The sequence below is a fragment of the Lampetra planeri genome, chromosome 30 (assembly GCF_965212315.1).
Source record: "Lampetra planeri chromosome 30, kcLamPlan1.2.h2, whole genome shotgun sequence".
NCBI classification, from domain to species: domain Eukaryota; kingdom Metazoa; phylum Chordata; class Hyperoartia; order Petromyzontiformes; family Petromyzontidae; genus Lampetra; species Lampetra planeri.
Window position 1 is genome coordinate 11,696,667 of NC_136136.1, and position 24,742 is coordinate 11,721,408.

General features: G+C 44.6%; 1 protein-coding gene across 3 annotated transcripts in view; it reads right to left on the minus strand.

Annotated features, from left to right (window-relative positions):
• The window catches only part of LOC144728983 (gephyrin-like), a 69,731-nt gene that overhangs the window by 11,594 nt on the left and 33,395 nt on the right, over positions 1 to 24,742 (minus strand). For 2 of the 3 annotated variants that reach the window (XM_078608790.1, XM_078608791.1), the window contains exons 10-19: positions 20,416 to 20,464; positions 19,187 to 19,324; positions 17,119 to 17,136; positions 15,204 to 15,299; positions 14,890 to 14,945; positions 14,287 to 14,406; positions 12,697 to 12,755; positions 11,733 to 11,886; positions 10,381 to 10,502; positions 7,947 to 8,034 (exon numbers count right to left, since the gene is read on the minus strand). In XM_078608790.1, the coding sequence (XP_078464916.1) occupies positions 7,947 to 8,034; positions 10,381 to 10,502; positions 11,733 to 11,886; positions 12,697 to 12,755; positions 14,287 to 14,406; positions 14,890 to 14,945; positions 15,204 to 15,299; positions 17,119 to 17,136; positions 19,187 to 19,324; positions 20,416 to 20,464 (900 nt within the window). The remainder of the gene's footprint in view (positions 1 to 7,946; positions 8,035 to 10,380; positions 10,503 to 11,732; positions 11,887 to 12,696; positions 12,756 to 14,286; positions 14,407 to 14,889; positions 14,946 to 15,203; positions 15,300 to 17,118; positions 17,137 to 19,186; positions 19,325 to 20,415; positions 20,465 to 24,742) is intronic. The other variant, XM_078608792.1, reaches the window with a different exon arrangement.

Genomic DNA, 24,742 nt, shown 5'->3' on the forward strand with positions numbered 1-24,742 from the left:
TAGCCAATGAATGGAAACGTATCGGGAGGGAGGAGGAGCGGTGATCAAAGACTGCACGCAGTGCTCAACACAATGAATGGAGACGTGTCGGGACGGAGGGCGAGCGGCGATCAAAGACTGCACGCAGTGCTCAACACAATGAATGGAGACGCGCCGGGACGGAGGGCGAGCGGTGATCAAAGACATCACGTAGTGCTCAACACAATGAATGGAAACGTGGCGAGCGGTGATCAAAGAACAATGAAGAGATTACTGTTAAACACTGTGGATGTTAACACTCGGTGAAGTAAATTAAAATAGTGCCTGTCAGATAAGATGGTCCAAAAAGTGTAATTAAGTCTTTTTTGCGTGGTTAATAACATCTTTCCAGTGATTACTGAGTTTGTACCCATCATCACGGTTGAAATTATGTCTGTGTTTGTATATTTGTATGGCTTCGTGTACAAACCTTTGATGGTAGCCCGGAGGTTTGCAGAGAACCTTGGTCTCGGAAAAGACAATTTCATGAGAGCCCGCCGAGTTGTAGCAATGATCGGCAACGGCCGAAGAATCAGTTCTGCCGTGTTTCAGATCTGACTTGTGCTCGCGGACACGATCAGCAACATGACGTTTTGTTTCTCCAATGTAGCAATCACCACAAATGCAACTCAATTTGTAGACTCCAGGATACTGTAAGTCAGGAACGACATCCTTCACAGATGGAATCAGATCACGGATTTTATGCACTGTACTGAATCGGACTTGGATCTTATGTTTGTTTAGAATTTTGGAGATCTTTTTGGTCACGCCTGCTATGTATGGTAACGTGATAGTTTTGGTCGGAGTTTCATGTGGTTGTTTCTGTGTGGTGGGAGAGACAGCTTGGCGGATAGTGCGGTCAGAGTATCCGTTCATCCTGAGGGCCCGATGTACATGTCTTAATTCATCAGTCAGGTGGTGTTGGTCAGAAATGCCATGGGCTCTGTGGTATAGCGTTTTGATGAGAGAATTCTTTTGAGATGGGTGGTGGTGGGAATCCGGTTTCAAGTAGGAATTTGTGTGGGTGGCTTTCCTGTAGACAGAATGTCCCAAGGATCCGTCAAGCCTCCTCTTAAACAGAATATCCAAGAATGGTAGTTTACCGTCTTTCTCCACTTCCATGGTGAATCTGATAGATGGGTGTCTAGAATTGATGTGGTCCAAGAAGTGGTTCAATGCTGGGAGGCCATGTGGCCAGATGACGAAAGTGTCATCCACATATCTCTTCCACAGGGAAGGACGCAGGGTGGATGTCTGGATGGCGTCTGATTCAAACTTTTCCATGAACATGTTGGCTATAACTGGTGACAAGGGGGAGCCCATAGGGGTACCCTCATTCTGTTTGTAGAAGGTGCCATTCCAGGTAAAATAGGTGTTGGTGAGGCAATGCCTAACCAGCGCAGGTACATCAGAATTCAATCCATGTTGGACTAAGTCCTCAATTATTGTTAGGGTGTCCGGTACTGGGACTTTGGTAAACAAAGATACTACATCAAAGCTGACGAGGATGTCATCAGGAGATAGTACCATGTCCTTAACCATAGAGACTAATTGGGTTGAGTTGAGTACTGCCGAAGAGGTCTTGCCTCTGAAGGGGAGCAGAGTATCTGATAGAAAACGGGCTAGTTTGTACGTCGGAGAGTTTATCGTCGACACGATGGGTCGTAGCGGGGTGCCTTCTTTATGGATTTTGGGAAGACCATAGAGTCTGGGAGGTCTTGCCGCCGATGGTTTTAGAGAGGGACGTTTGCTTGGTTCGATTAGGGAAGACGAACTCGTGATGATACTGTTGGTTTTTGTCGTTAGGCTTTTAGTGGGATCGTTTTTAATTTTGGAGTAACTCCCATCATTAAGCAGGTCCAGGATTTTGTTGTTGTATGAATCTTTATCCATGATGACCGTGGCATTGCCCTTGTCTGCCGAGAGGATGACTATATCATCTCTCTTTTTTAAATTCGCGAGTTCAGAGCGTTCGTTTTTGCTGATGTTACTAGTGGGTTTCTTAGCATTCTTAAGAATAGTAGCTATTTCAGCTCTTGCTACATCCGCATGGATGTGTCCTATGCCTCTGAGGGCTACATCAATCTGAGAAATCATATCCTCTACTGGTATATATTTAGGGGTGACGGCGAAATTTAGTCCTTTGGCCAGTACCGTTTTTAGATTGTCAGAAATTGGAATGTTACTCTGATTAATCACGGTCTTGTTAACATCCAGCTTTGCGATGTGTGGCTCTGGTTTCTTTTTAGATAGGAGGTTGAATTTAGAAATCAGGTTAGCTTTGCATTTGGCTGACATTGAGTCAGCAGAAGTAGAAGTCATGTTATCAACGTGGTTCCAATCAGAAGGTGACATGTTTTGTGTTAACATTAGATGTGTTTGTTAAGACAAAAAATGTCACCTTCTGATTGGAACCACGTTGATAATATGACTTCTACTTCTGCTGACTCAATGTCAGCCAAATGCCAAGCTAACCTGATTTCTAAATTCAACCTCCTATCTAAAAAGAAACCAGAGCCACACATCGCAAAGCTGGATGTTAACAAGACCGTGATTAATCAGAGTAACATTCCAATTTCTGACAATCTAAAAACGGTACTGGCCAAAGGACTAAATTTCGCCGTCAACCCTAAATATATACCAGTAGAGGATATGATTTCTCAGATTGATGTAGCCCTCAGAGGCATAGGACACATCCATGCGGATGTAGCAAGAGCTGAAATAGCTACTATTCTTAAGAATGCTAAGAAACCCACTAGTAACATCAGCAAAAACGAACGCTCTGAACTCGCGAATTTAAAAAAGAGAGATGATATAGTCATCCTCTCGGCAGACAAGGGCAATGCCACGGTCATCATGGATAAAGATTCATACAACAACAAAATCCTGGACCTGCTTAATGATGGGAGTTACTCCAAAATTAAAAACGATCCCACTAAAAGCCTAACGACAAAAACCAACAGTATCATCACGAGTTCGACTTCCCTAATCGAACCAAGCAAACGTCCCTCTCTAAAACCATCGGCGGCAAGACCTCCCAGACTCTATGGTCTTCCCAAAATCCATAAAGAAGGCACCCCGCTACGACCCATCGTGTCGACGATAAACTCTCCGACGTACAAACTAGCCCGTTTTCTATCAGATACTCTGCTCCCCTTCACAGGCAAGACCTCTTCGGCAGTACTCAACTCAACCCAATTAGTCTCTATGGTTAAGGACATGGTACTATCTCCTGATGACATCCTCGTCAGCTTTGATGTAGTATCTTTGTTTACCAAAGTCCCAGTACCGGACACCCTAACAATAATTGAGGACTTAGTCCAACATGGATTGAATTCTGATGTACCTGCGCTGGTTAGGCATTGCCTCACCAACACCTATTTTACCTGGAATGGCACCTTCTACAAACAGAATGAGGGTACCCCTATGGGCTCCCCCTTGTCACCAGTTATAGCCAACATGTTCATGGAAAAGTTTGAATCAGACGCCATCCGGACATCCACCCTGCGTCCTTCCCTGTGGAAGAGATATGTGGATGACACTTTCGTCATCTGGCCACATGGCCTCCCAGCATTGAACCACTTCTTGGACCACATCAATTCTAGACACCCATCTATCAGATTCACCATGGAAGTGGAGAAAGACGTAAACTACCATTCTTGGATATTCTGTTTAAGAGGAGGCTTGACGGATCCTTGGGACATTCTGTCTACAGGAAAGCCACCCACACAAATTCCTACTTGAAACCGGATTCCCACCACCACCCATCTCAAAAGAATTCTCTCATAAAAACGCTATACCACAGAGCCCATGGCATTTCTGACCAACACCACCTGACTGATGAATTAAGACATGTACATCGGGCCCTCAGGATGAACGGATACTCTGACCGCACTATCCGCCAAGCTGTCTCTCCCACCACACAGACACAACCACATGAAACTCCGACCAAAACTATCACGTTACCATACATAGCAGGCGTGACCAAAAAGATCTCCAAAATTCTAAACAAACATAAGATCCAAGTCCGATTCAGTACAGTGCATAAAATCCGTGATCTGATTCCATCTGTGAAGGATGTCGTTCCTGACTTACAGTATCCTGGAGTCTACAAATTGAGTTGCATTTGTGGTGATTGCTACATTGGAGAAACAAAACGTCATGTTGCTGATCGTGTCCGCGAGCACAAGTCAGATCTGAAACACGGCAGAACTGATTCTTCGGCCGTTGCCGATCATTGCTACAACTCGGCGGGCTCTCATGAAATTGTCTTTTCCGAGACCAAGGTTCTCTGCAAACCTCCGGGCTACCATCAAAGGTTTGTACACGAAGCCATACAAATATACAAACACAGACATAATTTCAACCGTGATGATGGGTACAAACTCAGTAATCACTGGAAAGATGTTATTAACCACGCAAAAAAGACTTAATTACACTTTTTGGACCATCTTATCTGACAGGCACTATTTTAATTTACTTCACCGAGTGTTAACATCCACAGTGTTTAACAGTAATCTCTTCATTGTTCTTTGATCACCGCTCGCCACGTTTCCATTCATTGTGTTGAGCACTACGTGATGTCTTTGATCACCGCTCGCCCTCCGTCCCGGCGCGTCTCCATTCATTGTGTTGAGCACTGCGTGCAGTCTTTGATCGCCGCTCGCCCTCCGTCCCGACACGTCTCCATTCATTGTGTTGAGCACTGCGTGCAGTCTTTGATCACCGCTCCTCCTCCCTCCCGATACGTTTCCATTCATTGGCTACCACAGCCTGATAAGCTCTCCCCTCCCCCTCTCCACCTCCCTTCAACTTGCTTATAAGGGATTACATCTTGAATCATTGCTTCACTTGATGCAGCTAATTCGGCTGTGACGGTCCCACCTGATGACGGAGACTTGTGTTGCCTCCGAAACGTCGTGAATGTTATTTTTGTTTTGTTTTATTTTACTTTCATTAATTTTAATGTTTTTACCTACGTGACTTTACCGAAAAAACCTGAGAATATGAATCATTGCAGTCACGAAAGCTTCAAATCTAGAATTATTTCATGAAGTTTATAATTAACGGATAATTTAACTGACAGGCCAAACCAGGATGTTTGGTAGCTTTAACTGTGTTCAATCCCCAGAGCATTGCACATTAGAGACATTTCTCTAACCTAGAAATGTCATTGTTTGTCTGTGTGTGCAGCCCAAACTTTTGCGAAGGATTTGGCTCCCAAACCGCGGGGTTGACGTAAAAAACAATTTTTGCCAGGTGCCACGCCGTAAGCCCCGTGATGAGCCAGCGCCATTTTGTTTTCCCGTCCGTCAACTTTAAAGTAGTTTAATTAGCTGTTTTAGTATAATTACTTATTACTAAGCGTCCGCTCGATCATACCAACTCACGCGCGTTCGGTGGAGTGGGGGGGGGCGGCCCCTACCAAGTCACACGCCTTCGTGTGGACACTGAGCGAGGTAATACTCACTAATTTAGAGCTCCCTTCAAACATACATCTATCTTATTTCTCTCATTTATATTACTGTGTTTTCATAATACAGCGTACACATTAACCAATGTTTCATGACAGTAAATTTACACGATGTAACACGCTTTTCCCCCTGGCTAATAGCAGTTAAATGTCATTCCCTTAAGACAACACAGTCCAGCCAATGTGTATTTTTGCCCACAAACTTTCCTGTTGTGAGCACGACTTTCAGTCACGAACTACAGTATTATTACTTTCTTTACATTTATTTTTCACTTTCGCTCGCCGCTAATTGTTCAAACAAGATGCTTCATTACAGAAGATATACACTATGTAACACGCTTTCTTCCCCTGCATACTAACTGCTCTATTTAAGTTCGCTAGGGCAACAAAGGACAGCCATTGTCTCTTTAGCCTCACAAACTTTCCATTATCTGAAGGGTCGTGAGCCTCCTCTAGATCGGCTCAGCTTCAAATGATAACCTGCTGCGATGTGCAGCAAACATCGCCACCGGGGGACTCAAATGGATGTATTCTTTACACAGTGTTTATTACCGCTTCTGCAAATTATATTGCAATGCATCACCATTATTTCAATAACTATCTCCATTTCGCATTCGCTGGACAAATTACAAACCAACATGCCAGCAACAACGTCGTCAACGTACTTTATTAATTCACTTTTTTAACGCATTCATTTAACTTCTTATTTCCAACTTTCCCTAACGTCACGCACATTGCATTTTTCGTTACTGTCACGTACATAGACCAATTGCCATGAAATATTTTATGTTACTACTAAATAAATACAAATACTATGACACTTTTAAAGTACAACACTTTCACTTATCTACACTACAGCCTGCTTCTTGATCGCACTCGTTGTACTGGCAGTCTCTTATGTAGACTGTTGCCTGCTTATTAATTAAAAGTCAGTGCACTGCCAGCCTATTATCTAGACACTAAATATTTATTTTAATCACGATCAGTGTACTGACAGTCATTCATGTAGACTGTAGCCTGCGTTTTAAGCTGCTGACCCTATTTGCAACTTATTATGTCGACTGCAACAATGCTTATGTAATTGAGTCAGCGTACTGGGAGTCTATAATCCAGACTGTCGCCGGCTTCTGAAGTGTGGGTACTGCTGCTCTATAATATACACTTATTCTAGCTTCTTTCTTCAATGCATTTCTATTGTTTCGTTTGCTCACGTCACGCTATTCACTTATATGGAGTACTGCCGATGCTGGTTTCTATGTTATACTGCTAAATACGTTGGACTTTCTTTGCTATACAGCTCATTACATTTCGTCTATCATTTTGTTACATTGTTGGGAAAATCACCCATTTTACATTTGGCGTACTGCAGCTTTTCGTTCAACATTCACCTGAAGGAGCGAGCACATTTCCTCTTTTTTTCTATTTTTAAGCATTCACATATTAAACTGCATTCCTTACATATTTATGATACTGACATTTATTTGACAACTTTATTTCAAAATCATATTATTTTATTTATCTAAAAATATTTGTTCCTCTGCCATATTATCACAGTGCCTGCCTACAATGCAATATTTCGAAAATAATACATAGGCACCATGACTCATTGCATTCAATACAAGACAAAGGCATATCATACAAACTAAGTATGACCTTCACCTTTGATTACAGTGCTGATCCTCAAAGGTGCATTAACAATTGTTTGCATTTTCCCTCTTCATTGGTTCTTTCCTTAACATTACGTACATAGAAAACTAATCTTAACAAACTGAGTAAGTAAATAGAAAAGTTCAAATGTGTGCGTGTAAGTCGATATCTGTGTGTGAGTCGATGTCTGTGTGCGAGTCGATGTGTGTGCGAGTCGATGTGTGTGCGAGTCGATGTGTTTTAGTCCATGTGTGTGTGTGTAAGTCGATGTGTTTGTGTCTTTTTCACCCGGGTAACGCCGGGTACTTCCCACTATTGATCTATAATACATTCATGAAATCACTTGAGTCGGCACACTATATAGCCAATATTCTACATAGCCAATCAAGGCGACTGCCTCGCAAGTATGCACGGACAAAAAAAACATTACAGTTGTACATTAAATTCAGCGTCAAGATTCAAGTTTATTTTGTTTAACCAAGTGGGGAGACAAGGATAGCATCATGTTGCTGGTTCACTACAATGGCAAAAGCAATGATGTCAAAAAAGACAACGCCCCCCCCCCCCCCCGCATCACAGAATAAATAGATTACGTCAATTAACATTTCCTCCAACAAAAGTTCGATCAGGCAAATAACTTTTAAAAAAACGTTCGTAGTGAGAACCATTTACCGAAAGAACCAAAGAGTATAGAGAACCATCAATATGGATTTCTGGTGATTATTGCACTTTTATGTAAACAGACAAGAACATAATGTCCGATAGAAATCATAAACAGTCAGATGTGGTGACCCCGTGGCCTGCGTACCTTATCGCCCATGGAGACGCCTCCAGAGGCTATGATGACGTCTGCATGGGTGATGCCTTCATTGAGAGCCGTCAGTAGATCATCAGGACTGGAAGAAAAAAAAACCATGTTGAAAAGTCATGTAGTTGCACCAATCAGTTGACCAACACCGCCAGTAAAAGTGTTACCAGACGTGCACATATGTTCAATTGAACCTTATGGCGGGACCCCAGGGTCCCATAAGCCCCGGCTCTCGCATAAACTGCGTTGCAATGTCATTTTATGTCTGTTGAAAGCGAACGATACGGCAATCTATTCCTCTCGATGAGCTCTACACGATGCACTAATCAAAGTTTCCAAATTTTGTTTCTTCTGCGCATTTGTCCTCGCTGCACTTGGACTACATGACATCAGAATGATCTGCACCAGGTAGGTCTAAAAAAACTAATTTACGACGATTTTGACTTCCGTTTATTCGGGACCCTGGGGTCCCGCCATAAGGTTCAATTGTACAATAATAATTATAATAAAATACTACATTACAGCCCTTTGCCAATTTTCTGCTGGATAAAGACTATACCCCACGCTGTTGCCAGTCATCGAGGTTGTGTGAGCAGACTTCACCACGCACGTTTGGGCGCCGCATTGGGTGGCGAGATGTTATCTCCTTTGCCCGGTATGCAGGAGGCCATGGGTTTGATCCCGACCATGACGCTTGTATATTTGGAGTTCGCATGTTCTCCCCGTGGTCGCATGGAATTTTCTCCGGGTCCTCTGTTTTTTTCCCCTCCACATTTAGCAACGTGCCTTTGTATTATTTGGTATTCTGCCGCTCGGCCCATTACGCAGTCGGCTCGTCGCGTTACACTGACTGGTCACGATTTGAGGTGGGGTTGTTTTTTCTGCTGTTGTGGTAAACAAAGCGCCCCTCGTGGCTGCGGGCTTCACTTGAGCCGACCGTTTACATTATTGTGATTACACTTGTAACACGATTTTTGTCCCTGGGTAGTAAGTGTTATTTTTTAATTGCTTATGCCTAAAAAGTATAGACAATGGCTATTATTTATTGGCTATTATTCCTCAAAAACCTTGCTTTTGTCACCAGGACAGTGACATTTTGAAATGTACCTATTTTCAATGAGAAAACGGGCGAATTTGTGTCTTTTCGTTCACATAAAGTCAGAAAAAAACAACATATTAATCGAAATTAACATGTATTTATACTAAAGTAATAAAAAAAATACAAAAGATTTAGAAGTGAGTAATTATTGGAGATTTACAATGATACTGTAAAACACTTTCACGAATCAGCCACCAAATGTAGTCTACCATCATGTTCTCGTTATACTGTCCATGGTAGCGGCGTTCAAAGTCCAGTATATCCTGGTGGAAGCGCTCGCCCTGCTCTTATGAGTATGCTCCAATGTTCTCCTTGAAATTATCAAGATGAGTATCAAAGATATGGACTTTGAGGGACATTCTACAGCCAATTGTGCCGTAGTTCTTCACCAGTGTCAACCAGCTCCACATAGTTTTCGGCCTTGTGATTGCCCAGGAAGCCTCAAACCACTGCCACAAAGCTGTTCCAAGCCACTTTTTCCTTACTAATGAGCTTCTTGGGAAATTAATTGGACTCCAGGATTTTCTTTATCTGTGATCTGACGAAGACACCGGCTTTGACCTTTGCCTCAGACAGCTTACCTTCCAGAGTTGTTTTTGCATTGCTCGCAGGTGAAATGAGGTCCCCAGGGTTTGTCTTGATCCCCAACAGGCATGCCGAAATATGCCTTGTAGGCCTCACACATCTTAGCAGATTCTTCCACAGAGTACTATTTCGCTCTTGTCTTAACAAATTGGCCGCAGACATAGCAAAATGCATCTGCCGGATGCTTGCAGCCTCTTGATGCCATCTCAGAAAAATGCAGATATGTATCCACTTAGGCAGCTGGAACTAAACTGAACTGGTGGGCTTAAGGCCCCTGTATTTATACGACTATATTAACTGAACGTTCTGGAATGTTCTAGAAGTTACTCCAAGTTTACTCAGCACTGAATCTATCTGGAATTCTCATTGAAAATAGGTAAATTTAAAAATATCACTATCCTGGTCACAAAAGCAAAGTTTGTGGGGAATAATAGCCATTTTCTGTACTTTGAGACATAAGCAATTCGAAAATAACACTTACTACCCATGGACAACATTTTTTTGTTCCACTGTTCTTTTTTGCTGCTATCAATTTCCACACAATAATCCACGATAAGCCACGTTCAGGTCACTTCTAGAAAAAAGAGCTTCACAGCTCAGTGGGCCTTACCTGGTAAAATAAAAAAAAGTTGTACTAGTTTAGTTTTACAGGTAAACCCTACTGGGAGAGACGAGGCACGCAGTAACGATGGCAATGGGAGTTTATCAGCGATGGCTGAACACGGCGTTGAGTGCGGGCGCGGTACCCACTTGTCCCCAATGATGCCCAGGTCGATGGTCGGGTAGCCGTGCTCCTGGATGACGGCCAGCAACGTGGAGCGGTTGCTGTCCCGCACCTTCCCAGGGAGGAGGTTGTCTTCCGGATTCAGCAGCTGTGCACACCCACAAGGGCACCCAGCAGTGACGCAAGTTTACACTCGTGCCCTTGGAGAACAGCACCAGGAAATAGTTGTGTCATTATCAAGTCTGTGGGACGCAGTAGTGTGATAATAGTTTTACTCAAGCTACTGTTCACATTACGCCAACTGCATGTGCAGCCCTTTGAGACGAGAAACCCACTCCTCTGTGATTTCCCTCTGCTTTCCCACAATTTAAATGTACAGTTCTTTCCCCTATAACGTATTTTCATAACGCAAATTGGACATAATGCGATCGAGTGATCAAAACTACGTCGCGCGAGTAAGAATAAGCAGTCGTACGGCTGCCTCGGCGTAGCGTCACCACACAAGGCATTAGGATACTGCTGGATGCTTCTAGATGCTGCCCACGTGTTCAGCCTTAATACGCATCTCACGTGTTATTGAAGACTGCACTTTACCCTATATTATTTATTATAAACGCGATTTTTCCATAATACGGTGTTCTTCAGGAATGCAACTACCACGTTTTCGGAGAGCAGACTGTATTGTTATTTATTTTTCTCCACACCTTACGAAGTCCACCGATGTCCCACTTTATTTTTTACCAATTCTGCTTCTAATTCTACAAAGGTCTGATCCGAAGGGATAATGTCGTGTTGTTGTATAATAGTGATTGCCAAATGTAAGAGTCCTGTTCATACCCGGCAATTAGAGTATTTGGTTGCTATAAGTTTCCACATCATAAGCTACTTCATTGAACTATCATTTGTGACCAGGTCACATCTGAAAAAGAGCTCTATAGCCCAGAGGGTTTTACCTTGTAAAATAAAAAATATTTTCAAGGTTCATAGTTTAATTCTTCGGACCCGCTGTTCCTTAAACGTGAAGTCAAGTGATTTCTGGTGGAGCTGGGAGCTGCTGGCTATAATACCGATCATATACGTTGCGCCTGCTCATGAGCCGTAACCTCGCCTGTTCTTCATTTTGAATGAGAGCTAGATGGTACTATTAATATTCAAACTTAATTTGGAGCTTTCGTGACTACAGGAATTACTCTTTGGTTATTTCGGTAAAGTCACGTATAAAGAGAAAATAATAAATTAAATTTCTTATTTAAAATAAAAAAAATTATTTATTATTTTCTCTTTATATGTGACTTTACCGAAAGAACCAAAGAGGAACTATTCATAATTTTTGAAATATATATTTTGCAAAAAAGAAAGATTTGAGAATGCAGGTGACCTCATTTCCCGTAGACATGACAGCGACGATGGGGAACTTGTGCACCTCCACCTCTGTGATGCCCATGGTGGCCAGGAGTCCGATCTCCGAGGGGCCCATGTGGGTCCCCTTGGCCAGCACGCACTCCCCACGCTTGATATCGTGGCCTATCGACCTACGCATTACGACGCAGTGCGAGACACACGCATTGCACATGTGTGCGCGTCGATCGTTTATCACGCACGGACACATGTGCATGGGGGACCTCCTTCGCATGACAAGACATATGGATCAGAAAACGTGGACAAAAAATGTAACGGCAAGAGCTGAAAAGTGCACGAGCAGGTATGGAGAGGTGCACGCTTGGAATTTTACTGGCGTAGGCAGTTCATGCGAGTTGAATGACATCAAATTTTATCAGAATATTTATTTACGCCGGAGGAATCCGATGAGCTATGAAGCTCTTTTTCACAGATGTCCAGTCGGGGAGTGTCAGAACGTTACAACAACAAACAGTACAAACAAACACGATAGGAGTGCAAAGTACAGCGCTAGGTAAGCAACTCACAAACTAACGCAAATAAAAATGTTTGATAAAGTAAGAGAGCTTGGGGCTGGACACGTCGCGAGACGGGGTGATGGCCAGCGGTCGAGACTAATAATAGAGCGGCAGCGAAGGGGGAGAACACGCCCGAGGTTACGTCGACCGAGGAGATGAAACGATGACATCGGATCATGTGCCGGAGCTAAATAAATTGTTGCATCCGAGGACCCTAAGGGACGGCGACAGCTTGGGGGGCATTCATCTGGCATCGACTGATAACCACTGCTGATGATGATGAAGCTGAGACAAATACAATTTTACAGTTCACGCACAGGGTGAAGGCAGAAGTGTTTAGTTTAACTCTGCTGTGCACAATCGTAGTGAGCAACGCTGTAGAGATGTAGGGAGAACGATCTCAATTCTAAATGTAAGTTCACTTACCGGATATCTTGGCCTGGCCTGGCTTGAATTAATATCCGAACCTCCAGTTCCTCCGTGCCCTGCTTATCAGATACATAGGCACACCGCTGCATGGTGGATATACATTTATTATTATTATCCCCCCCCCAAACCCATCCACCATTCAATGAAGTATCATGATTCAAGGTCATGATTCAGTTAAAAAATAAATAATTACGTCATTCCACAATTTTATCCCAATTGTGCTACCGGAGTGACGTCACGAGTCAAAGTACCGTTTCGGAACTCTCAAAGAGAGCAGTGCAACCCCTTGGCCTTAGAAATCGGCCCACAGAAGTGGATATTGCAGAGCTACTTTCGAGATCCCTTCAAGTGAACACCGGTCCAGCACTTTCCCACTCGCTCTGCACATGAGAGTGAGATTGGCACACGACAGTCAAACCGATCCTTTAATTCTCATGACTGTCATTTAGCCAATTGGTTCAGATTAACAACAATTTGACCATTTTTTATCCTAGAGGATGGAGTGGTTTGCCTTTTCTTTCAATGGACCTAAACGTTTCAGAATCAATTACCTATATATATACACACACAAAACAGAATAGGCAAATTTGATTCCTCCCACTGTATAAGTAGTTATGTTTTAAAATAAAGGTACTGGTATATTATGTCTATTCAACTGGGAAAACAAAGTTTTATGTACAGAAACATTGAATTAATACTGTATATACATACATAGGGTTTATTACTGATGCTGCCTTATCCTTTAATATGCATATTCATCAAGTCATCAAAACAATTATATGTAAGGTTATCTTCTTGTACAAAAACAAGCAATGCCTTCCAATTTAAATTCGTAGGCAGATTACCGAAGCGCCAATCATTACATTATTTGACTACTGCAATGTAGTATATCGGGTTGCTTCGTCAAGACGCTTAAACAAGCTTAACTCGGATTACGGTGCTGCATTACAATTCGCCGCAAACTTCAAATATACAACAGGTGCCAGGGTCGAACCCACAACCTCCTGTATACCAGGCGAGGTAGTTAACATCTCGCCACTGTTGACACTGTGCTGTAATTAACAACACTGCTGTAATTAACAGCACAGTGTGACAGTTCTATACATCATACAAATATAAACACTAACCAACTTCAGATATCACATCCAAAGTGGGTGTGGATTTTATTTTTGTCATTTATTATTACGTGTTGTATTATTGCTGCATTATAAAACAAATATTGTTAGGTACACAAAGAAGCATGGAGATGATCATGCTTGGAATTACATTGAGAGACAAAAAGAGGAGCACTTGGATCAGCGAGAGAACACATGCTGCTAATGACATCATCCAAACTATTAGGAAAAGTGCCCTTAGACACATCATGCTCTGGAGGGATGATGGTAAATAATAAGAATGATAAAAACGCAGTGCAAGCCAAGGAATGGAACACACGTCCGAGAGGACGTCCGCCTACGAGTCGGAGAGATGAAAGTCGCTTCGTGCGGGGCCACTGGCCGGATTGTTGCGTCGCGAGACCATGGAGGTGGCGATGGCCCGCAGAGACCTTCATCCAGCCGTGGACTGAGCGTGCTTCACAACACTCACGTCGTCCGATTCCTTAAGGAGCTCCGTGTTCTCCACGGGCACCACCGCGTCGGCGCCGCACGGGATGGGCGCCCCCACCGTCACGCGCATCACTTGCCCCGGCATCACCGTCTGGCTCGGCTGCCCAGGGTGCATGACACACACACGCGGACACACTGTCAACAGGACCGCTTAATTTGTAGTGCCGGGCCATTTGGAAGATGAACGCGCAGAATTACTTCCAAGGTCACTTCAACGGGCCACTTTGCCCATCTACAAAAGAGGGCACCACCTTTTAAATGTTCTGCAAAGTCTGCAACAATTTAACCAAAATAATGAATCCTCAGAGCTGGAATATTGCCAAATAAAGTACCACCTTTGCACCCTCCATATAAATGTGTCTCCTGTATTTTAAAGGGCCAAAATATAGAAACAATCCGGTAACATTGTTATAACCTACTCAGATATTTGCATGAGATTGTCACTATTCAAATTAAAATGCTCATTAAACTTTTGAACAACTGTACATGCTCATTAGACAATAGAGCGGCCACTATTGTCTCACACCATGCGATCATCAATGACGCCGTATTTTGACACGAGTAGTGAGTGTGGAGGGCTTACCGGCTCACCGGCATGCGATTCCCCAATAACAAAGCGGTCACCTGGCCCATCCGCTGCTAAAAAGGGACACGGACAGCAAAAAAATGTACACCGTTACCTCAAAGTGAGCTAATCGGTGTGTACTCACTCATTTCCATTTGCTACAACATCCGAGGAAACCTTGGGTTGCCACAATTGTAACACTCATCCAAAAAAAATGTTAAATTAAATGTTCTTTTAAGATACATTTTAGGGGATTTCTTTTAAACGTTTATTCTCAGAACATTTTCTTCACAACTTAAATGTCACAATCATTGCCACAGAGGCGCACAAACCTCTCACGGCATAGCCGTCCTTCATGGACGCTGGAAACGGAGGAAGGTTGTCCTTGGCAAAGACGTCTTGAGCCAAAACTCGCCCGAAGCCATCTGCTGAAACATCCCCAATGGAAACAACTGAAATATGTGTGGCGTTAAAATTACATCTGGGACAAATATGAAGTATTTTTTTTTTTAAAGAGGAACATTTTAAGATGAACATATCCTTGCATAGGCTGTGGGCAAGGATAGCGTGAAGGAAAATTACAACGGGCTCAGTAGCCTCCTACATCCCACAGTCGGTCTAGAGTGAGCCGCGTATACAGCCCATCACAAATAACCTCTCCTATGCTTTTTTTGTAGTGCAAGGTGCGAAGTAACTGCAGTAGCTTTCACGACACGAGCGTGTTAAGTGTGAGGGAGGTGTAGATCCTCCGGCCCCCACCCCCCCCCCCGTACAATTCCGCCACATCCACCTGCACGATCTTCCCGGCACTTGCTCCGGACGAAATTACGGAGATGAAGCTCCGCTGCAGGAAGTTCCTCTCTTTAACAACGCCAAAGACACCGCGGCTACATTTGTTGAGCGTCAGTGCCAGGGCAGCAGTGTAAACCAATCACAAAACAATATTCCACTAACAACACGCCCGCACCGTCGTGTGCACCCGCTGTGCCAGTAGTCCTCAAGAGTTCCAGTCTCCGATCCTGGTGGTTGCTCGCTCTGGAGAATAACGAGTTGCCAGGGCACAGGACAAGTAGAAGACGCCTGGGGCGCAAGGGCACGGCTCATGCAGAACAGACCCTGGAGTGCCGCCGGAAGCATGCAGTAGCGAAGAGCACCTGACAACCAGATATCCCAGCATCGGGTCTACCATTACGCCTGAAATATAACCAAGAGATAGATGGCTTTGTATTTATATTCCTGGAATTCACCACTCTCTGTCGCACTAGACCACGGTTGCAAGGTACGCAGAGTTAGACTGATAATCCTAGGATTCACTATATGAACGTATGTTGAACTTATTTTGTTCTGTACGTAGTCAACCGTGCTAATCGGAGTTGTGGCTCGGGATTACTGTCACCAGTTAAATCTATATTCTTGGTTCTTTTTACCGAAAGAGCCAAGAATATGAATCCCTGCAGTCACAACAGATTTAAATAAAAATTCAGTTAAATCTAGTTCGATGTATAATCCTGTGACTCACTTCTTCACTGGTCCTCTGGATCGCTGTCACAAGGTAAGTCGAGTCCGACTTGTAATCCTGCGGCTCATTGGTCACTGTTCTCTGTTACAACTTTATGTCTGTTCCACCTGTATCTGTTATACCATTTATGGAGAGCGGCAGTGTAGTGGTTAGCGCGCTGCGCTATGAACCTGACGACCCGAGTTCAATTCCCGCTCATGGCCAACGCCACTGACGATTATTTGAACAGTTCCTGGGCCTCCCCTAGGTCGACTCAGCCTCAAATGAGTACCTAGTGCGGTGTGTAGTAAACATCGCTACTAGGGAGACAAAGGCGGTTGGGCATGATGCTGGTCACCCACCCCCTCGTGTACCGTTTCCAGCCTTCATAGGTGCTTGCTAACAGCATTTGCCCCAACAGTCTGTTAAGGCTATATGGGGGATCTTTCTTTTTATCTGTTTTGGTTATACCAGTACTGGCAGTCCTCGACTTACGAACACAATTAGTTCCTAAGACCCGTTTGTAAGTCGAATGGTTCGTAAGTCAGAACACAATGTACTATATTAAATGCCATACGGTCGGTGTTATGAAATGTGTTACGGTTCAACAAAAAGGTAATCATTGTTAAACTCATGAATAAAAATAAATATTGTACATTTTCATGCACCATTATAATACATACTGTATTGTAATTTAAATAAAATAAAGTAGCATAAATAGAAAACAAATTAGTTGTATTTTCACCTACCTTGTGTCCTGCTGCTGGCTTGCTTGTCGGAAGAGGCGTAATGAGTCACCACAATAACACACAAACACAGCACACGCGCGCACACACACACACACAGAGACACAAAGACAAAGATCCCCCGTGTGTGTGCGTGCACATGCGCACGCACACACATAGCCGTGACAGACTGTGCTTTTAGCAAGCAGCACCTCTGAAGGTCGCCGGGACGGCACACGAGGAGGTGAGTGCGCAGCAGCACTTTTGACTGGCGCACTACCCATTGCACTACCGCTCCCCACACACAAACACACGGGGGCACACACACACAGACACACACCAACGACAACGATCCCCCATATAACCTTCACAAACTGTGCTGTTAGCGATCACCTATGAAGGCCGGCACGGCACACGAAGGGGGTGGTTGGCCAACACCACATCTGGTCGCCTTTGTCTCCCCAGTGGTGATGTTTACACACCGCACCAGGTACTCATTTGAGGCTGAGTCGATCTAGGGGAGGCGCAAGACCAGTTCAGATAACCGTCACTGGTGTTAGCCGTGAGCGGGAATCGAACTCGGGTCGCCGGGTTTGTAGCGCAGAGTGCTAACCACTACACTACTTTCACACAGACGCGCGTGCACACACGCACCAACACTCACTCCTAGAGGATTCCTCCGCTGAACAAAATAGTTCCGCGGTTCAGTTTACAAGTGCGAGTTCGCATTTTAGGTCAATGTTGAAAAAAATCTATTTAATGGGAGCTGGTTCGTAAGTGCGAGTTTTCGGAAGTCGGGAGTTCGTAAGTCGGGGACCGCTTGTATATCATTCTCCAGATCACTGTCACCCTGTCTCCCTATGTCTCTGTGTATGTCTCTGTGTACCCCTGTATCTTCCTGCGTGCCTTCGTGTCTCCCTCTGTCTCTCTGTGTGTCACCATGTCCCTGTATCTCCTGAGGCCCAGGCGGCCACTCAGAGTGGACCGCCCTACCCCACTTAATCCAAAATCCTATAGCACCCTCACATCACCATTTGCTGTCCTTCCCCTGAACTTTTCATTAGCACGGTTGGCTGCGTATGGTGAGAAAGAAGTTCCACACACACATACATATATAGTACCCCTCACAAGCATCCAGGTCTGCTGACCCTGTCTCGTCCATCGGAGCCCTGACATTGTGGCGGTCGCCCCTCCCTAATTTGACGAGCGTCTTGTAGTCCACCCTGGGTTTCCTTCAATGGGGCCATTGTTCTGGTAGGGCAAGGAAATCCCCAGGCATGATACTCTCCAGTTTCCGCCATTACTGGCGGAGTCCAAGGGTTTTTTTTCTGTTCTCCGTAGGTAGGGGATGTCTTCCCATCTGACATCTCCTCGGGAAGATTGTCAAGTCCCCCAGGTCCTCCCAATGATTTCTCGGCCTCGACATCTCCATTGGTCTCCCCCGGCTATGGTTGTAACCTCTTCCACCTCCAGCTTTGGGTGGCTTGTCACCCCCTACGTCCCAGAGGTCCCCCGGGGGCCAGTCTTCTTCGTCGAGGTTCTCATCGCGACCCAGAGTTTCCCGTGCTTCAAGTTCCGGGTGCAAGGCCGGGCTAGTGTCCACGGGCCCATCCTGGTCCCCATTGGTTGAGCACTGGACAAGTGGGAGGCGTAGCGGTTCAGCCCTTTGGCTGTCGTGCGCAGAGCCTCCTGTTGGTTAGCATCGGGCATGAGTGGATAGTGACTCTACCATTCGATATTAGCGTGTGGAGTCTCCCATCAGCCAAATTCTGAGCACGTGACAGAGGAAGTGGATGTTTTATTGGGTGCGGAGCGAGACTCTAATTGGGTGTTTGTAAAGCGGTCACTAATTGGCTATTTTATGAGCGGCAGTTTTAAAATGGCTCTTGGCACATGGCAACAAGGGTGACAGTGGCAGCTGGGGTATATACGGGATGAGCAAATTGAACTTTTGCTTCAATTTTCTGTGGTGAATCGTGTCTTTAATAAAACCCTGTTAAAGTCTCTACCCATGTGCTGGAAAATTCTCTCCAATGTACACAGTGTATGTGTATTTAATGACTACTGTTATAAGGGCGAGCGATGGATGTACCTCGGTAGTTGACAATCTCAGTGCCCAGAACGGGAGTCATCTCCAGCACGGTTATGAAGGCCTTGTCCATCGAGGTGAGTGGGAAGGAGGACGATCGAGACCTTCGAGACATCTTTGTGATGTCCACTGCGCTATGGCCTGCGCACAGCACACAACACTGCCTACCTCACATAGCAATCTCCACATTTTACAACACTGCCTACCTCACACAACATAGAACACTATGTATAAATACCTCATGTAGCAATCTCCACGTTGTACAACACTGCCTACCCCCCACAACAATCTCCACATTCTACAACACTGCCTACCTCACACAGCATAGAACACCATGTAAAAATACCTCACGTAGCAATCTCCACGTTGTACAACACTGCCTACCTCACATAGCAATCTCCACATTCTACAACACTGCCTACCTCACACAGCATATAACACTATGTATAAATACCTCATGTAGCAATCTCCACGTTGTACAACACTGCCTACCTCACATAGCAATCTCCACATTCTACAACACTGCCTACCTCACACAGCATAGAACACTATGTATAAATACCTCATGTAGCAATCTCCACGTTGTACAACACTGCCTACCCCACAACAATCTCCACGTTGTACAACACTGCCTACCCCACAACAATCTCCACGTTGTACAACACTGCCTACCCCTCACACAACAATCTCCACGTTGTACAACACTGCCTACCCCACAACAATCTCCACGTTGTACAACACTGCCTACCACACAGCAATCTCTACGTTGTACAACATTGCCTACCCCTCACACAACAATCTCCACGTTGTACAACACTGCCTAGCCCACACAACAATCTCCACGTTGTACAACACTGCCTAGCCCACACAACAATCTCCACGTTGTACAACACTGCCTAGCCCACACAACAATCTCCACGTTGTACAACACTGCCTAGCCCACACAACAATCTCCACATTCTACAACACTGCCTACCCCACAACAATCTCCACGTTGTACAACACTGCCTCTACCCCACACAACAATCTCCACATTGTACAACACTGCCTACCTCACACAGCATAGAACACTACGTATAAATACCTCGCGTAGCAATCTCCACATGATACACGTCAACGCCGTGCTGTGTTAAGCGATTTCATTACACAATCTCAACACACGTCGCCTTTATGCCACGTGAAATTGTTACGGCTGTGTATCATGCAAAGCCAGAAAGAGAGAGTATACATACACTTACTTGACCTCAGAATATTTTCCTTGCTGCTGCAACGTGACTGGACCTGAAACGGAACACAGCTAAATATTGGTGACGTTTCATTAAAATGCATTCATATCCAACGTCTAAACTGACCTTGTCACGACACAGCATAATGTTCCCTACACTGAAATATCTGAAAGGTTCATGAAAACCTATTCAAATGGATTTTTTTTGTGAAACAATAAACAAGATCGTGTTAAAAAAGTGTTAATAACCAATGCCTGTACCGGTAGTAGCCTCGTGGCTACTCGAGGCATTATCCAGTTAATAGTGTCTGTCGGTGCACTGGTGACTGTGATGTTACTTTGCACTGATCTGTGATTGTAGATCGTATTGCATACGTGTGTTTAACTCAACATACACACAAAATATAATTATTAATACGATGTCAAATTTCTACAATATCTCAAAACCCAGTTCTCACAGCATTACAATAGTAATGAAAAATAGATTTACAATGCCTGTGATGAGAAGTCAAACGTACATTAGTTGATTAAAGGGTAAATGCAGTGGGAAAATATATTGGTGAATTTTCCAAAACTTAAGCTACCAATTCATATTTTTAAAGTACATTTAACAATGAATTGTAAAGTGTATTGGGTCACGATCACATCTCTTCCAAAATATTTCAATTGCCCCTTGCTAACATTTGAGTATGAATGGGAAAATATCTTACTAAATTCTAACGTTTCAGTTTGGGCAGGGAGTGTTATGAATTGGCATAGTCAGGACCCAAAGCAGTCGGACAGCCTTGTAGACAGCCGTGGGCGGGCGGGGAGGCAGAGGTAGAATAGGCGGGCCAGGGGTGAACTGGCAGGAGATGTACGTACGTTGAACTTCTTTCGCACCGTACGTAGCCAACCGTGTGGGAGGAGGACAACAAACTAAAACACAACAAGCAGTTCTAAAGAAATGACTTTGTCAATCTAGACGAGTTAAAAGTGCATAGCTCCAGTGGTATTAGAAGGAAGAGTATTCCAGACGGCTGCAGAAGGACTTCTGAAAGCACGGCGATGCGGTGACCATCTTTGTTCGATAGTTAGCCAAAAAGCGGCTGCTGCGAGGATGACCGAAGTTTGGGCGATGTTTTATGCTCCTTGACGAGATCAGCAAGTAATTGTGGTTCGTTTGTGGTGAGCACTTTGTGTGTAATGAGCGCAACCTTATAAGTTGGCATGGCAATGAGCCATGGTTGACAGGAGATGGAGAGGGAGGGCACTGGATAGCCCATGTGGCGTATGGCATAATGGACCAATGGTCAACGCGGGTTGGATAACGACGGGTGGGGTCACGCAGGAGACGGCAGGGTCAAGGGCAGAAGCGACCGCAGGCGGGAGGTGGGGGTCCCGGGGGGAGCGACGCGAGGCCACCGCGACCACGGCGTGCAGAGAGAGTGCCGGCAAGGAGAGAGGAGGGGGAGGTTGGCGGGACTGAGCGTGGGATAGAGAGCACGGGAAGAGAAAGGAGATTTGAGTCGCCGAGTGGTGGAGAGGACGAGTGGTGGAGTATTCAGCAGGCCTGGAGGCTGGGTGGACAACAAACTACGAGGAGTGTCCACGTTCTGGATAGGGAATAACTCCTCACTGTGACGGCCGTCATACACTTATTATTTTGCTGACGCTACTGTTCAAGGAGGTTCTAATAAACTCGCCCCACACTGAGAGAGAAGACTGTGATTGCCCCTGGTCATCCTGGTGGTCATTGCCATCGTGTTGCCTGATGAGTAGAGAAATGCCAAGGCAAATTCTAGTTCATCGTTTTCTAAAAGTGACTGAAAATTCAGGCAGTTTATTTGAACTGTCTTTAAATACCATGAGGGGTTTAACATTCAGGTGATTTATTTTGCACGCTTTTATAGTGCCGAGTTTACGATAGGAACAATAATGGTAAATAGTTAAGGGAATACGTCATAGTCCTAACCATATTTATTTACAAATCTCAATTGACAACGCGCATCTTAATGCACAACCTCTAAACGCACGATTACATTATAAACCATTGCCGCGGTTTTACAAAAGTAAATATGCATTCGATATTAATAAATAAAATCACTGAGAAGTAATGTTTGTATAAGTGAGGGTTGGTTCAGGCTAACGCCTCTTCAAGGCACTCTTGGGAGAGCCTCCGAAAGGCCCAAACTCAAATTTCCCTGACAGGGGTTCCACGGGTGCTGACAGACACGTGGGCATCTCTACACCTAAGAATCTGCACCTCCGATTAGCACGGTTGGCTACCTACGGTGTGAAGGAAGTTCAACATACATACAAACATACATAAGACACCTTGTCTTATGTTTAAAGTTCCAACTTCAAATCATAAATTGCCACCACGATGATTAAAATATAAGCAATTTCGCAAAGTCTAGACGGAATTTGTTCAGGGGTAACAGATGTATTAAAATATTTAGGTTCCCAAGAAAAGGTGCACGAGAAGGAACAAGGCAACGCAACGCTTGAGTTCACAAAGCAACGCAAAGAGAAGTGGTTCTTAAGATCCTTAAACTACTAGAAGCAGAGGTCAAATAGGCAAACTCCAGGCTAGATGCAGTCTAAAGCATTTTTATTTAAGGTTTAACCAGATCAACACGCCTATTCGGAGTCATCAACATAAATTTAAATTAAATGAGATCCATAGCACAGAGTTAAACATTCAGGGCAAATTCAAAGGATCAATCTAAACAACGGATAGGCCCTTCTGATAAATTCCAATACTTAGTTTCAGTTAACCCTGGCCACAGTCTAAAGCTAGAGGAAACAATGGGACTATGAGTTTATTGGTCAAACGAGTCTCAGGAATAAAAGATTAATAGAAGGAAAATAAGAGCAATCGGGTTTCCGACATATCATGGGACCTTTATACTTGTTGCCTCTTGGCGTTCTCTGCTCTGACACTGGTGGTGAGACCAGGCCATGGCACGAAGGCTGTCTCTGGTGTAGGCCAAGCTGCTTCAAAGACAATGCCCATATATTATTTATCAGAGCATGCTTGTTTGCATGTTCACCACAAGTACGTGTGGTTAATGCAGACTTGATTCCTTGCAAGATGGATCTATTTGGTGTTTGAACATATTAAGACCTGTTTCATTGCAAGAAAGGCGAAAACCTATTCTTATTTTTTATCATAGGGTTTCCTACCACTGGCCATCGACCAACCAGGTCAAGAGAAGTGAAAGAAAGTCTACAGTTCGCCGATCCGTGATCTGGAACACAGGCTCGCAGACATTGGACACGGTGCCGAGCGCAATTGCTCTGGTCACCCGAGTGAATGATCTCGGACACGCTGCCGAGCAACGTCGCAGAGGTTGCAGAGCTCACAAGGTCACCAGCAGGCACGGACCAGGCAAAGTTTCAGACATTCGCAGGGCTTACGGGGACTCGGACAGAGACGGAGCCGAGTTGCAGAGGTTGCAAGGACTCACAGGTGGGCAAGGTACAGACTGAGCTGAGTTGCAGAGGTTGCAAGGACTCACAGGTGGGCAAGGTACGGACTGAACAGGGTTGAAGAGGTTGCATTGTTTCGAATGTAGCATTTTTAGTAGAAATGTTTTATATTTCCAGTACATTGCTATTGTCACCATCATAATATAAACATTCAACATAAACACAAACGAATACAAAAAAAACAGCTTCATTAAAACAAATTTTATCGTATGATTTGCAATATGCCGGATATCGCCTATAATCAGAAAGGGTGTCCCCTCAATGAGTCCAACTTAGAGGTTTTACCGTACAGAGTGGTGTAAATGTCCCAGTATACAATACAAGGGTACACGACACCGGCACTTCTCCACACACCCCACACTTCTGATAATGGTTCCGATTCCTTCACTACGACGTTTCCACGGAGGGGAAACGGCGGTGAACCCGGACAGCCGGACGAATGGATTCCATTCTGGCACTTCTACCTATCTATTTCAACCACTGTCTGCACACGAAGGTGATGAAGGCGATAGAGGGGATGGCTGTGGAAAATGTTACACGATGACCTGGGGAATGGAAACAATTACACCGTCCCCAACAGGCGGATGAACAACAACAAGAAGCGAGAGCACACGAGAAGGGGAAGACACACTTGGAAACACGCCCTGTGCGCTGGGCATCATGGAGGATGGAGTGGGTTGATCATCGGACACATGGTGAAGAGCCAGCAAGGGGAGAGCTACGTAGGGAACGCTTCCATTAGACCTGCAGAGACACGACAGGAGAACGGCAGCTGTGCAGCAACAATGGCGGCAGGTTTGACATCTTCACTCGACGAACGTCGCTTCTTAATTAACTCACCTGGAATGACACCTCGTAAT